General features: G+C 41.1%; 1 protein-coding gene across 1 annotated transcript; it reads right to left on the bottom strand.

Annotated features, from left to right (window-relative positions):
• Positions 1–72: 72 nt before the first annotated feature.
• On the bottom strand, positions 73–4,785 carry gnpnat1 (glucosamine-phosphate N-acetyltransferase 1). The gene is made up of 6 exons (XM_029674922.2): positions 4,611–4,785; positions 2,911–3,074; positions 2,480–2,542; positions 1,971–2,098; positions 1,698–1,759; positions 73–1,124 (listed from the first exon to the last, which is right to left on the bottom strand). The coding sequence occupies exons 1-6, from the start codon at positions 4,616–4,618 to the stop codon at positions 977–979; spliced, it is 573 nt and encodes a 190-aa protein (XP_029530782.1). The 5' UTR covers positions 4,619–4,785; the 3' UTR covers positions 73–976.
• Between the last annotated feature and the right edge of the window lie 11,267 nt (positions 4,786–16,052).

Here is a 16,052-nt window from a genome sequence, read left to right as displayed (position 1 = left end):
TCTTTATCAATTTAACACACTGCTCCCAAATATTATACGTTAGGTTTTTGTATTTTGACCAACACAGTAACAACCAGTGTAAAAATAATTTATTAGCATTTTTACATAGAATAAAAATGTTCCCAGTTGCCAAGACTAACAGCATAATTATGAAACTAAACTGAAAAACCTAAAGGTTGAATAAATAAGCTTTCACTACAATTCCATTTAATTTACCCCATATCTTCATACCAAATGTAGCTATGTATTTTCTAGAACAGAATTCCCTCAAACCTATACATGATTTTACTTGTGTACAACTTGAACTTCCTGAGGTCTGAAATAACTCTTGTACCATTGATCACTAGTGAAAGCATATCAAACTTAAGTCATTCTCTGCTGCCCCATAGGCCAATAGTTTGCCAGCACAGTTATCAGTCTAAAGGGCACTGAGATCAAAGTATTTTTGCCAATGAACAGAAAATACAATTTCAGCGGGTAATTGTCAAATTTCCCAAAATAAATATGCAGTACCTTAGCATAATGAATGTCCCAAGTTTTCTGCCCTACATTAAGGTATCAAACCGTTACCAAATGGTCTTTGTAGTACGTGGGGCTTCTCACATGTGGACCAGTCTGCAAATCTTAAATTGCAATTAACATATGTAAATATTAACTAAACCCTCTAACACATACATTTGAATCAAAAAACTGAAAAATAGGAAATCATTCAATGTGTTTCCTATAAAGCGCAGAGAGCACTTTATTGCATGTGCAGAAGTCCCAAATTCCAGACTGGATTGACATCCCTTTGTTAAGAAGCCAGGGACACAATGCCAAATCTCCCCCAGGTGAGGTAGCTTTGTGACCAGAGGGACGGTGACTCTGACGGTGGGGAGATGACTTGAACGTTAGGGGATCCTAGGATGTTGAACCAATATGACAATGTCCTGGAACCAATTTCTTCAAGTCAAATCCCAGGGAGGGAGAACGACGCTCAATCAAGGAACCGACACTGCATGTAAGTCTCGTCTGATGCGGAGTAGCTAAACTTTGTGTAGAAGGCCACGTTCTTGGGTGCACATTCCAATGTTATTTTATAGCAATCTAGTTTTTTGCTGAGGAGAGTCAGGGTCGACACTAACCTGAAATTGGTGAGAGAACAATAACCGTTAAAGGACAATAGCCCATCTTGTTTTGCGAGACAAGTAGGCTAAAGCTACAACCTCACTGTGAAATGTAACACCTATGTTTATCAAATAGTATTACAGAACAGGGGTTGGAAGAGAGGCAAGGACTACCAATTAAGTCAAACTATATTTTGGTATTTTTTTCCATTAGTTTACTGTTCATACAGTCCCAAAATATTTTGCATGTCCGCAGTCAAGTCATCATGATGGGGTGGCGGGTAGCCTCGTGGTTAGAGAGTTGGGCCAGTAACCGAAAGGTTGCTAGATCGAATCCCCGAGCTGACAAGGTAAAAATATATAATTCTGCCCCTGAACAAGGCAGTTAACCCACTGTTCCTAGGCCTTCATTGTAAATAAGAATTTGTTCTTAACTGACTTGCCTAGTTAAAAATGTTAAAATGTGGCAAGTGACACTGCTTCTTGTCAATAGGATTTTCAAGAAGCAAACTGACTGCTGACATGCAAAACATTTTGAGACTTAACAGTGGAATTGTTTTTTTTTCTTTAAGCTCAGTGGAGACTACTCACAGTTTCCCCAGCTGTTTTCCCCGGCACACGTCACTGACAACCACCTCCTCCACCCTTCCTCTCTGTGAATGAGACAAAATGTCAGACATTCAGAAGTCTTCAATGGGCTGATTAACTATGTGACAAACGTGTGGTTTTGAGCAAAATATCCCATTGTCATCAATGCAATGTTACGCGTGTGTCTGTCACGATTCGGCCCAGTACATCAATCAAAAAGGAGTTGACATAGATCCAGGGAGGGTTTAATGTAAATTGCTTGTTGGTAAACCCTACCTTTGCACAGGAATGAATGAATTTGTGCTCTGTGATCAATGTGGCCGTGGCAACAATCTGTCCCAGGTTTGTGTCCTCCACCACGATGACATAGTAGTCCCCAGTCTTTTTCATGTGCTCAAATGTCTCTACGAGAGAATATACAGGATCATTTTGGGTAGTGTGTGCATCTACATCTGATGAACAGGATATCATATGGCAAAAGGCTTATTGAGGACCTTTTTACTGGAGAATGTGTTTGTTTTCTATGATTGTGTATACAAGGCTCATCTGTAAAAGAGACCTTGGTCTCGGCATGACTCACTATCAAAGTAAAAGGTCAAATAAAATAACCAGTTCTTAGCAGTAAACGATAGTATGGCTCTTAAGCATATCAATATTTTTTTAATGTTTGTTTTAGGATTTACATACCATGCCTTTGAAAAATCTGAATGTACATTCACTTTACAACATGTCAAAATTAAACAGTCTATGTGTATTGCCATACCTAGGCTTTGATTGGAACTTACTAATAAACTGCTCTGGCGTAACATCCCCTGCAGTTGTGAGTTGGGATAACACCTTGTAGAATCCTGTGTAGCAAAAACAACATTGGAACTATTAGGAAACTTACATTCAACATTTTATTTTAGACATAGAATAGAATGCACGACTGTTGAGCCAGACATGTCAGTCTCTTATTGTGAAAGCACTGACTTTCAGGAATTCCACTATTGTAAGGGACAAGTCAGTCAGTCTCTTATTGTTGTTCAGCTAAGTCAGTCTTATTATTTGGAATATGTCAGTCAGGGTCGTGCTCATAAGGGAACACTGTAGCAAAAGGTTTTGTAACGGAAAACTCAAAATGACCGTTCCTGCTTCAGTCCGTTTTCTTCCGGTTGGTGCCGAATGCACACAACCCAGATAAAGCATTGTGTTGTAGTGGCCCTTCCTTCCTTACCCCTGTTGAAGTCAGCTGTGCAGAGGGGCCTGAGGACCAGACCTTCCCCAGGCTGGGAGGGGGAGATTGGGGGAGAGAAGGACACTGTCTTGCTACTCCAGTCCAGCTCCTGGAGCAGAGCTGGCTCGAATAGTGGGGTCTCATCCAGCAGCATCCCACAGGCTCTGCACACACACACACACACACACACGTTTAATGTTAGCAAAATTGTGACCTAAAAGGTGTGGGAATAGGATGTATGTACTAATCAAATACTGACTGTATGTAGTGTGTAAATCCTTTCTCCCAAGATTAGCTTAATATGTTTACTTTTGAAATTACGAATTCAGTTCTGATGTACAGACAGTGAACTTTGACCGAGCAAATACGGTATAAAATAGTACCGAGGAACAAAACGAGTCTACATTTCGGTTGAAAGACACTCAGGGCAGTTTCCAAAATGGTAGACAATGTCAGTGAGTGACTAACATTCAACTTGAGGAAATTGTATAAATCATTTAATGACACTATTCTGTCCTCTTGGCTTTGTCAGGTGAAATAACTTCTTATCTCACATTTACTGGGATTGAATTACAACTGTATTGTGTTCAGAATATGCCCTCCAATACTCTCCTCCTATCCAGGAAGTGTAGCAGGAGTTGGACCTACCCCACTATGTGGACACATTTGGGTGCAGCCATAGAACAAGAATTTAGGCCTACAGTCCACCTTTTTCCAAGTAAAAGAAGTCAATTGTCTTGCCTAGAATGGTTTCATAAACAGCGAAGGACTGGTCTAGTTATGGAAGTGTTTATATTTTTTCCCTTGATGAATCTAGAAGAGCAAGGTTAGTTCATTGCTAGCGGTCTGTGGTAAAACGTACTTAAGTAAAAAATACTTTAAAGTACTACCTAAGTCGTATTTTTTACTTCACTACATTCATAAAGAAAATAATGGACTTTGTACTCCATCCATTTTTCCTGACACCCAAAAGTACTCGTTACATTTTGAATGCAAGCACTTATCATGAGAACATCCCTGGCCATCCCTACTGCCTCCGACCTGGTGGACTCACGAACCACAAATACTTCATTTGTAAATTATGTCCGAGTGTTGAAGTGTGCCCCTGACCATCTGTAAATAAAACAACAAGAAAATGGTGTCCTCTGGTTTGCTTAACATATGGGATTTGAAATGATTTCTAACTTTTGATACTTTAGTATATTTGAGCAATTACATGTTCTTTTGATACTTATGTATATTTAAAACCAAATATCTTACTTTTACTCAAGTAGTATTTTACTGGGTGACTTTTACGTGAGTCATTTTCTATTAAGGTATCTTTACTTTCACTCAAGTATGACCATTGGGTACTTTACACCACTGCTAGCTGTCATAAAATGTTCACTATTTCCAAAAGGCACAGTAACTATGTTGACACAAGCACAGATAGAACAATGGTTAGTTATAGATATCTTTGCCATGAGTTTCCATAGTACCACAATCTTTTTCCTGACAAATGTTTTCCCTGACAAGCTAACGTTACAACAACTAGCTAGCTAGAGAGAGTAACTACTTGCTAACATGTTAATTATAGCTAACTAATTATAGAATTAATCAGAGATCTGCTGGCTAGCTGACGTTAGCTACACTTCACAACATTGCTCTTTAGCTATGCTAATGTAGCTAGCTAAATCAAGAAAATATGTCAATGTACTTACGGTGACATCAATGTAAGGACACGTACAGATGAATAAATACTTGATCGATCTCCTTCTTCGAGAGTATCACTAGTTTACATCATTGATCGAAACAGATTATTTTTTCTTCCTCCTTCTGATATCACTACTATATGACGTGGCAGAGATGCTAGAGCCAGAGACGGAAGAGGAAGTGTGACATCCCACTCCACTCAGAACTAAGTAGACAAGACCAAGAGCCGTATACAGTGCCTTCAGAAAATATTCATGCCTCTTGACTTATTCCACCTTTTGGTTGTTACAGCCTGAATTCAAAATGTATTAAATAGCTTGTTTTTTTCCTCTCACCCATCTACACACAATAACCCATAATAACAAAGTAAAAAATAATGTTTTTTTTTTTTTTTGCAAATGTATTGAAAAGGAAATACAGAAATAGCTAATTTACATAAGTATTGATACCCATGAGTCAATAATTTGTAGAAACAACTTTGGCAGTGACTACAGGCGTCTTTTTGGGTATGTCTCTAAGAGTTTTCCACACCTGGTTTGTGCAACATTTGCCCATTATTATTTTCAAAATTCTTCAAGCCCTGTCAAATTCGTTGTTGATCATTGCTTGACACCATATTCAGGTCTTGCCATACATTTTCAAGTAGATTTAAGTCAACACACTCAGGAACATTCAATGTCTTCTTCGTAAGCAACTCCAGTGCAGATTTGGCTTGTGTTTAGTTTATTGTCCTGCTGGAAGGTGAATTAATCTCCCGGTGTCTAGTGGAAAGCAGATTTTGCCTGTGCTTAGCTCCATTCGGTTTATCCTGAAAAACTCCCCAGTCCTTAACGATTACAAGTATCCCCATAACATTATGCAGCCACCACTATGCTTGAAAATATGAAGAGTGGTACTCAGTAATGTGTTATATTGGATTTGTCCCAAACATAACACTTTGTTTTCAGGACAAAAAGTGAATTGTTTTGCCACATTTCTTGCAGTATTACTTGCAAACAGGATGCATTTTTTTTGTTGAATATTTTTTATTATGTACAGGCTTCCTTCTTTTCACTCTGTCAATTAGGTTAGTATTGTGGAGTAACTACTATAATGTTATTGATCCATCCTCAGTTTTCTCCTATCACAGCCATTAAATTCTGTAACTGTTTTAAAGTCAACATTGACCTCATGGTGAAAACCCTGAGCGGTGTCCTTCATCTCCAGCAACTGAGTTAGGAAGGACACCTGTATATTTGTATTGACTTGGTGTATTAATACATCATCCAAACTGAAATTAAGAACTTCACAATGCTCAAAGGGATATTCAATGTCTGATTTTTTTTTACCAAAAGGTGCACGCCCCTCTTTACGAGGCATTGTAAAACCTCCCTGGACTTTGTGGGTGAATCTGTGTTTGAAATGCACAGCTCGACTGGGGGACATTACAGATAATTTTACGTGTGAGGTACAGAGGTGACATATTCATTTAAAAAATTCATGTTAAACACTATTATTCCTTGTGATTTATGTGACTTGTTGAGCAAATCTTTTCCACAACAAAGTGTGGAAAAGGTCAAGGGGTGTGAATACTTTCTGAAGTAGTTGGGCCAGGTTTTAGAATAGCTGCCATGTTTGCACCGTTATTCTTAACATTTTGGTGATGTAACAGTACGAGAGCACCTCTGACAATTCCCCTATGAAATTACCGCTGTAAACAAGCAGCAAAGAGTTGCAAATTTAACAGATGTTTTTATTGATTAGCATTTGGGATAATGTGTATCCAAGTCTGTACTATGTTGTGTTGTCAACAAATTGCATATCTGCTTTCACTGGACATCTTCATAGGTTTTGAAAACTATCTGAAATAATCAGTACAACGAAGGGTCGATTAGTAACGGCTATGGAGGAGAAAGTGGAGCTCTCTAAATGTTCTGACAGAAACCACAATGGCCCAACTCTCTATATACAGTGCCTTCGGAAAGTATTCAGACACCATGACTTTTTCCACATACAGCCTTATTCTAAAATGGATTAAATAAATAAAAATCCTCTGAAAACTACTCACAATACCCCATAATGACAAAGCGAAAACAGGTTTTTAGAAATATTTGCAAAAAAATTAGCTATGAGACTTGAAATTGAGCTAAGGTGCATCCTGTTTCTATTGATCATCCTTGAGATGTTTCTTCAACTTCGAGTCCACCTGTGGTAAATTCATTTGATTGGACATGATTTGTAAAGGCACACACCTGTCTATATAAGGTCCCATGTCAGAGCAAAGTCAATTGTCCAAAGAGCTCCGAGACAGGATTGTGTCGAGGCACAGATCTGGGCAAGGGTGCCAAACAAATTCAGCAGTACTGAAGGTCCCCAAGAACAAAGTGGCCTCCATCATTCTTAAGCGGAAGAAGATTGGAACCACCAAGACTCTTCCTAGAGCTGACCACCCAACCAAAATAAGCAATCGGGGGAGAAGTGCCTTGGTCAGGGAGGTGACCAGGAACTCGATGGTCACTCTGACAGAGTTCTAGACTTCCTCTGTAGAGATGGGAGAACCTTCCAGAAGGACAACCATCTCTGCAGCACTCCACCAATCAGGCCATTATGCTAGAGTGGCCAGACGGAAGCCACTCCTCAGTAAAAGGCACATTTCAGCCCGCTTGAAGTTTGCCAAAAGGCACCTAAAGACTCCCAGACCATGAGAAACAAGATTATCTGGTCTAATGAAACCAAGATGGAACTCTTCGGCCTGAATGCCAAGCGTCACATCTGGAAGAAACTTGGCACCATCTCGGTGAAGCATGGTGGTGACAGCATCATGCTATTGGGATGTTTTTCAGCGGTAGGGACTGGGAGACTAGCCAGAATTGAGGGAAACATGAACATAGCAAAGTACAGACAGATACTTGATGAAAACCTGCTCCAAATCACTCAGGACCTCTGACTGGAGCGAAGGTTCACATTCCAACAGGACAATGACCCTAGGCACACAGCAAGACAATGCAGGAGTGGCTTCGGGACAAGTCTTGAGTGGCCAAGCCAGAGCCCGGACTTGAACCCGATCGAACATCTCTGGAGAGACCCGAAAATAGCTGTGCAGCAACGCTCCCCATCTAACCTGACAGAGCTTGAGAGAGTCTGCAGAGAAAAATGGGACACACTCCCAAAACAGGTCTACCAAGCTTGTAGCGTCATACCCAAGAAGACTCAATGCTGTAATTGCTGCCAAAGGTGCTTCAACAAAGTACTGAGTAAAGGGTCTGTATACTTACACTACCGATCAAAAGTTTTAGAACACCTACTCATTCAAGTGTTTTTATTTATTTGTACTATTTTCTACATTGTAGAATAATAGTGAAGACATCAAAACTATGAAATAACACATATAGAATCATTTATTAACCAAATACATGTTAAACAAATCAAAATATATTTTATTTTTGAGATTCTTCAAATAGCCACCCAAATGCCTTGATGACAGCTTTGCACACTCTTGGCATTCCCTCAACCAGCACAACCAAGTCAGAACAATAGGCTTAAATTATGAGGGGAAAAGGGAGCAAATTATTAGCGTGAGGCACATGGGCTACTAACAGCTTACTACAGAACATACACTAAGTATTACATTCTTAGCTACAGTGTATATATCTCCCTGGCATATTACATAATTTATGCAGCAGTATACAAGACACCTAGTTGTGCTGTGCTCACTTGAACAGGCCAGGTGGTGCGGTGGTCCTTCGTGGTAAAATTGATCATCAAACTTTGTCATCAAAGTCTAGTATTCTCTGGATTTATGGTGCTTTCAAGACAACTGGGAACTCGGAAAAAAACAAGGTTGAATCATGAACTCCGTGATCTTCAGTTTGGAGATCTAGAAAGAGACCCGAGATCCCAACTTGGAATTCCGAGTTGGATGACCATTCGAAACTTATTTTCCCAGGCGGAGCTAGTTTAAAAAAAAGTTCCCAGTTGTCTTGAACTCACTGAAGTCTGAGATTTCCCAGTTCCGAGTTTCCAGTTGTTTCGAATGCGGCAGAAGTCATGCTGGATTGACAGCATGTCCAACTTTAAATGTTTATCCTTTTAAGGTTGGAAAAGAGACCCTTCAACCCTGACTTGGACCATACATCCACTCCACTGTATAGCAGGCTAGTGATTGTTTTGCTATGCTTGCAGTTAGCCACGGATTTCTTCCAAACCACTCATTGTTGTGTAACGTTTATGTCCAATGGCCGATGAGCACCGATACGTTTTTACCTATAATTTCTCTTCATACGACAAGGATGGAAAAGGATTTGCCAGTAGACTGTCGACTTAATTAATGATGATGACTGCTAGCTTGCTAGCTAAGATTTTGAAAGTATGATGTTGACATGATCAGTTCAATCAAAGCCACAGTACATATAACGTGATTTGACATCATTTTATCTGTGGTCAATGACCTTGAGCATTCTTGGATGGGCCCTTAATGTATGTATATTTTTTAAAACCTTTTTTTCCATTTTCGTAATTACCATCTTGTCTCATCGCTGCCACTCCCCAGCGAGCTCGGGAGACACGAAGGTCGAGTCATGCATCCTCCGAAACATAACCGCATTTCTTAACACCCGCTCGCTTAACCCGGAAGCCAGCTGCACCAATGTGTCAGAGGATACACTGTTTAACTGACAATCATTGTCAGCCAGCAGGCACCCGGACCGCCACAAGGAGTCGCAAGTAAAGCCCCACCGACCAAACCCTCCCCGAACCCGGACGACGCTGGGCCAATTGTGTGCCGCCCTATGGGACTCCCAGTCCCGGCCGGCTATGACACAGCCTGGAATCGAACCACAGGCTGTAGTGACGCTGCAATTCTATGGCAGCACCCAAGAGGCTTGAATTTGCGAGCTCTCCCTGTAGAGTTTGCAGTGACGAAATGTCCCCATGAGTGGCAGAACACTGAGCCAATCACGGCTCAACTAGAAAACATTACAAACCCCTACACTCCGTATTTTCCGCTGGCTGCCCCACCACCACAGAAAGCACTGAGCTAGGCTGAAACAAATGCATTTTGTAGCTGCCTTATTCAAGAAAGCAAAAAAGAGACCATGTTTGTATGCATCTTTATTAACTCAATGATACATTTTTGATTGCAAATGTACACCCCCGATCAAAAGTTTGGGGTCACGTAAAAATGTCCTTGTTTTTGAAAGAAAATCATTTTTTTGTACATTAAAATAACATCAAATTGATCATAAATACAGTGTAGACATTGTTATTGTTGTAAATTACTATTGTAGCTGGAAAAGACAGATTTTTTTAATGGAATCTCTACATAGGCGTACAAAGGCCCATTATCAGCAACCATCAGTCCTGTGTTCCAATGGCACGTTGTGTTAGCTATTCCAAGTTTATAATTTTAAAAGGCTAATTGATCAAGTATATTAGAGTGTCTAGTTTGAGAAACAGACTCCTCACAAGTCCTCAACTGGCAGCTTCATTAAATAGTACCCGCAAAACACCGTCTCAACCTCAACAGTGAAGAGGCGACTCCGGGATGCTGGCCTAGGGAGAGTTCCTCTGTCCAGTGACTGTGTTCTTTTGCCCATGTTAATCTTTTATTTTTATTGGCCAGCCTGAGATATGGCTTTTTCTTTGCAACTCTGCCTAGAATGCCAGCATCCCGGAGTCGCCTCTTCACTGTTGAGAATGGTGTTTTGCGGGTACTATTTCATGAAGCTGCCAGTTGAGGACTTGTGAGGCGCATGTTTTTCAAACTAGACACTAATGTACTTGTCCTCTTGCTCAGTTGTGCACCGGGGCCTCCCACTCCTCTTTCTATTCTGGTTAGAGCCTGTTTGAGCTGTTCTGTGAAGGGAGTAGCACACAGCGTTTTTCAAGATCGTCAGTTTCTTGGAATAGCCTTAATTTCACCAAATAAGAATAGACTAATGAGTTTCAGAAGAAAGGTCTTTGTTTCTGGCCATTTTGAGCCTGTAATCGAACCCACAAATGCTGATGCTCCAGATACTCAACAAGTCCAAAGGCCCGTTTTATTGCTTCTTTAATCAGGACAAGTTTTCAGCTGTGCTAACATAATTGCAAAAGGGTTTTCTAATGATCAATTAGCCTTTTGAAATTATAAACTTGGATTAGCGAACACAACACAAGTAGCTATAAAGTTTACTTAGCTACTGCAGCTACAGTAGTTGCCTTGGTAACGAAATAGACATACTTCCTAGTTTAGCTAACCAAACCATCAGTCCTAGCTTGCTATAATGAAAATCAAATTCAACAATGACAATGTTTTTAATTTGACTTTTTCTTTCAAAAGCAGCTCAAACATAGAACATGTAAGCTCAGCTCAGCATTCAACATCATAGTACCCACAAAGCTCATCACTAAGTTGAGGACCCTGGGACTAAACATCTCCCTCTGCAACTGGATCCTGGACTTCCTGACAGACCGCCCCCAGGTGGTAAGGGTAGGCAAGAACACATCTGCCACTCTGATCCTCAACACTGTGGCCCCGCAGGGGTGTGTACTTAGTCCCCTCTGCTTCTCCCTGTTCTCCCACGACTGCATGGCCAAGCACGAATCCAACGCCATCATTAAGTTTGCTGATGACACAAAAGTGGTAGGCCTGATCACCGACCACGATGAGACAGGCTATAGGGAGGAGGTCAGAGAACTGGCAGTGCGGTGCCAGGACAACAACCTCTCCCTCAATGTGAGCAAGACACAGGAGCTGGTCATGGTCTATAGGAAAAGGAGGGCTGAACAGCCCCCCATTGACATAGACGGGGCTGAAGTGGAGCAGTTCGAGTTTAACTTACAGTCACGTCAAACAGTGCAGCCAAAATAACAACAGTAGCTGCATTTGCATTTCTTTGAGCTGTTTTTAGTGACATTTATTTGGATACATCCCTAATAATGAGCTAATGAGGAGCGATTTCACTGGCATAGAAAAGGAGAGGAGCTAGCCAACAACACAGTTAACACAATAATTTCAAACTGGAGCTGGAAAGACTGCAGGCTAGCTGCACTACCTTTTTTAAATTGATATTTCTTTGTATATATCCATACAAATAATGCCAGCTGGAAGGCATGTATGGTGAAACTTTAGAATAGACTGTTGGATATGCCAACTGCCAGAATAGCTAGTAAAAAATTTCAATGGGATCATTCCATAGGGAGACTGGGCAACTGAACTGTCTGACCTTTTTCAAACAGTCTGACTGTGAACATCTGTACAAAAAAAAAAATTAAGGGAGACATGATAAAACAAAAGATACAACAAAAAAATCTATTGATGCAGTATGAAAAAAATGGATCGAGAATTATCATAAACCCAAATTGAGAACCTTTTGTTTGATCAAGGGTGCATTTGTGTGTTAGAGATTTGTTGTGTATTACCTACCTAAAAGCAAGAGATCACTATGTGCACAGGTAAGATCAGGGATATTACCTCTGCGTATTGAAACAGGTCGGTATTGTGGTGAAACAGAAGAGGAAAGACTATGTAATTATTGTTACCACGAAGAAATAGAGAATTAATGTAACGGTTCTCTTGTGGGGAAGGAGAGTCGGACCAAAATGCAGCGTGTAGATTGCGATCCATGTTTAATAAACAAACGTAAAACACGAATCAATTGTAAACACTACAAAACAAAGAACGAATGAAAACCGAAACAGCATATACTTGTGTAAACTAACACAGAGACAGGAACAAGGACACTAAGGACAATCACCCACAAAACACTCAAAGAATATGGCTGCCTAAATATGGTTCCCAATCAGAGACAACGACTTCGACCAGGGCGTGACAATTAAACTAATTTTATCCTCTATTGCCCGTTCTACCACGATATACGCTTGCTCTTATTCCAGAAAGTCCACCAGATATACCCTGGCATTATGTGGCTGAGTGATGAGGAGAAATTGAAGAAAAAAAATTCTCCATTGTGTATTTCCGTTTGCGGAAAATGTTGATAAAGCCTGGAATAAAATAAAAGGGGCTACCGATAATTAAATTGTAAAAATATTTAGATTCTATGTGGTAAATGGCATGTGTGTATATAGATTGTGTATAGGCTTGTCTCCCATTTGAATCTTCTCTTTGTGCCAGACTGGGTTCAAGTGACTTCTGTTTCTTTTTTTATTTATCTATATATGTTATGTATGTATGTATGTATGTATGTATGTATGTATGTATGTATGTATGTAAACTCAGCAAAAAAAAGAAACGTCCCTTTTTCAGGACCCTGTCTTTCAAAGATAATTCGTAAAATTCCAAATAACTTCACAGATCTTCATTGTAAAGGGTTTAAACACTGTTTCCCATGCTTGTTCAATGAACCATAAACAATTAATGAACATGCACCTGTGGAACGGTCGTTAAGACACTAATAGCTTACAGACAGTAGGCAATTAAGGTCACAGTTATGAAAACATAGGACACTAAAGAGACCTTTCTACTGACTCTGAAAAACACCAAAAGAAAGATTCCCAGGGTCACTGCTCATCTGCGGAACGTGCCTTAGGCAAGGAGGCATGAGGACTGCAGATGTGGCCAGTGCAATAAATTGCAATGTCCACACTGTGAGACGCCTAAGACAGCGCTACAGGGAGACAGGATGGACAGCTGATCGGCCTCGCAGTGGCAGACCACGTGTAACAACACCTGCACAAGATCGATACATCCGAACATCACACCTGCGGGACAGGTACAGGATGGCAACAACAACAGGCCGAGTTACACCAGGAACGCACAATCCCTCCATCAGTGCTCAGACTGTCCGCAATAGGCTGAGAGAGGCTGGACTGAGGGCTTGTAGGCCTGTTGTAAGGCAGGTCCTCACCAGACATCACCGGCAACAGCGTCGCCTATGGGCACAAACCCACCGTCGCTGGACCGGCAAAAGGTGCTCTACACTGACCAGTCACGGTTTTGTCTCACCAGGGGTGATGGTCAGATTCGTGTTTATCGTCGAAGGAATGAGCGTTACACCGAGACCTGTACTCTGGAGCGGGATCAATTTGGAGGTTGAGGGTCCGTCATGGTTTGGGGCGGTGTGTCACAGCATCATCGGACTGAGCTTGTTGTCATTGCAGGCAATCTCAACACTGTGCGTTACAGGGAAGACATCCTCCTCCCTCATGTGGTACCCTTCCTGCAGGCTCATCCTGACATGACCCTCCAGCATGACAATGCCACCAGCCATACTGCTCGTTCTGTGCGTGATTTCCTGCAAGACAGGAATGTCAGTGTTCTGCCATGGCCAGCGAAGAGCCCGGATCTCAATCCCATTGTGGCGTAGGTCAGCCACCAGTGGGAGACTTATCGAGGCCTGGTGACAGACGGAGTCTACATTACGAGGCGATGGCTCCCTTTGCTGGATGTGCCAGGTCTCGACGGGCTCTCCAGCCAGGAGTAATTGGGGCAGGTTGTGGTTGGTGAGTAATCAAGGGGCTGATTGCTCACCAGCTGGACGAGTCCCATAAAGCTGCCAGAAGAGCAGCACACAGAGGAGGGGACTGGGGAAGAAAGGTTACTCCCATATAGTCATGCTCAGTCCCAGAGATAACGGAGGAAGCTCAGTTTTGTTCCCCCCAGAATACAGCAAGACCCCGGAGCCCCAGAAGATGGTATCCTGGAGGTCTTATTCTTTTCTTTTGTTGATTAAATAAACACACTTGAAACCGAGCTAATCCAACTCTGTCCGTGTCTGATCTGTGTAAACGTCTTGACCAAACCCCCTGGTCTGCCACAGTGTATATATATTATTTTACTGCTCTAGGGATGTCATTTTTTGGATAACCTTATTTACTATTATGTATAGATTTTTAATATATTTTTTTCACTCTTCATGCAATGCGCAATGCAGAGAACACCGGAAGAACTATCATTTAATTACCATGAGTTGATTATATATATTTTTTTAAATGTGTCAAATAATCCCATAAGGGATGGGTTGCCAATTGGCGAATTGACACAAAAATAAAATTTTATTCATTCAAAAATAAAATGTCATTCATGCCAGCTGATTCATAATTTAGACTGGCTGAGAAACGCTGCCTACCTATCTGTCTCGTCCCGGCACGTTCATTACTATGGGACGGCTGGAGGATGTTTAACCAATGTTGCAAATGTCGGAGAGACACACAGTTAGGTTTATACACATCTCCGCTGTTGAAAACAAATATGTTAGTCTAAAAGAAATGTGAGATAATGTCTCGATGCTTTTTATTGTGGAGATGAAGTTTATAAATTACCTAGCTGGGCTGATGAGACAGTGGATTGCAGTCAGATGGAACAGAGTAAATAGGCATTTTAACATCATAAATTTAGCTGGTGGTAAATTGTGGAATAGACACTGGCTGGAATGAAGCATTCAGAATTAGACCCACCCATTGTAAAAATAATCATTAACCAGATTACCGTGGATACCAAAATTAGATGAGTGATAACTCAGTTCTAGAATGTTGTCATTGATGAGAATGAATAAAAAAATCTATTGACATTCAGAATTTACTCTGTTTACACATCCAGCCTGTATTGTAGTTTCATGACCAGAGACAAATCATCAAAGGTACATTATCTACAGTATTTATTCAGAGTGGTACATGCATTCACACAGTCTTTATTTATAGGATCCTTCCAACCATATGATTAATATGTCAAGTGATAAACTTTTCACTGTTAACTTGATAATTTATAGAAAAACTGCACTTATCATGTGAAAATTACAGTAGATTAAATATCTGCAGTTGTAATTAAATCAACCAAATCAAACTTTATTTATATAGCATATTTCGTACATCAAATGCATTTCAAGATATTCAAAGTCATGCTTTGAAAGGCATGTGGCAATTAACATCCTTCCTCTTGGCCAGGTCTCTATAGGTGACACTCTCTACCAAATGTAACACTTAACATCCTTCATGTTGGTAGGTCTCTATAGGTGACCAGGGGATTCTCTCTACCACATGAGAATGGCCTTGTGGAGCTCATAAGTGTAGCCATGCAGCTACATGGGCTATTATTGCGGTTCACAATATCATCTGTAAAAGATATGGAATGTGAGTGGAGGAAGCAAACCGTGACCAACCAGGTGCAGTCAGTGGAGGACCTGTACCCGGGTCATAGGGTCTGGGATCCTGGGTGCCTCACCGGATGGTCTGGTGGGCACCACAGTGGTGCTGGTGGTCAAGTATACCTATGGTAAAGGGACCATACCATTGAGGCAGTGAAGTCAACAAAATGTCTATATCAAGGAGGGAGGGTCTTACCGCCTCCGTGAAGGCCATCCTTACTGGCATCAGGTCATAGGGCAACTCCACATCACTGGAAGGGACACAATCTTGGTTGTGTGGACCACCAAAGCTTCCATCACCATCCGCATCCAGCGTGACGACCTCTGGCAGACTCATATTGCTGGACTTGAGGAGTTTTCAAAGACCGCATGCTCCCAACGTTGGCACTG

The sequence above is a fragment of the Oncorhynchus nerka genome, linkage group LG12 (genome assembly GCF_034236695.1).
Source record: "Oncorhynchus nerka isolate Pitt River linkage group LG12, Oner_Uvic_2.0, whole genome shotgun sequence".
Lineage (NCBI taxonomy): Eukaryota > Metazoa > Chordata > Actinopteri > Salmoniformes > Salmonidae > Oncorhynchus > Oncorhynchus nerka.
This window is presented reverse-complemented; position numbering and strand designations above follow the sequence as displayed.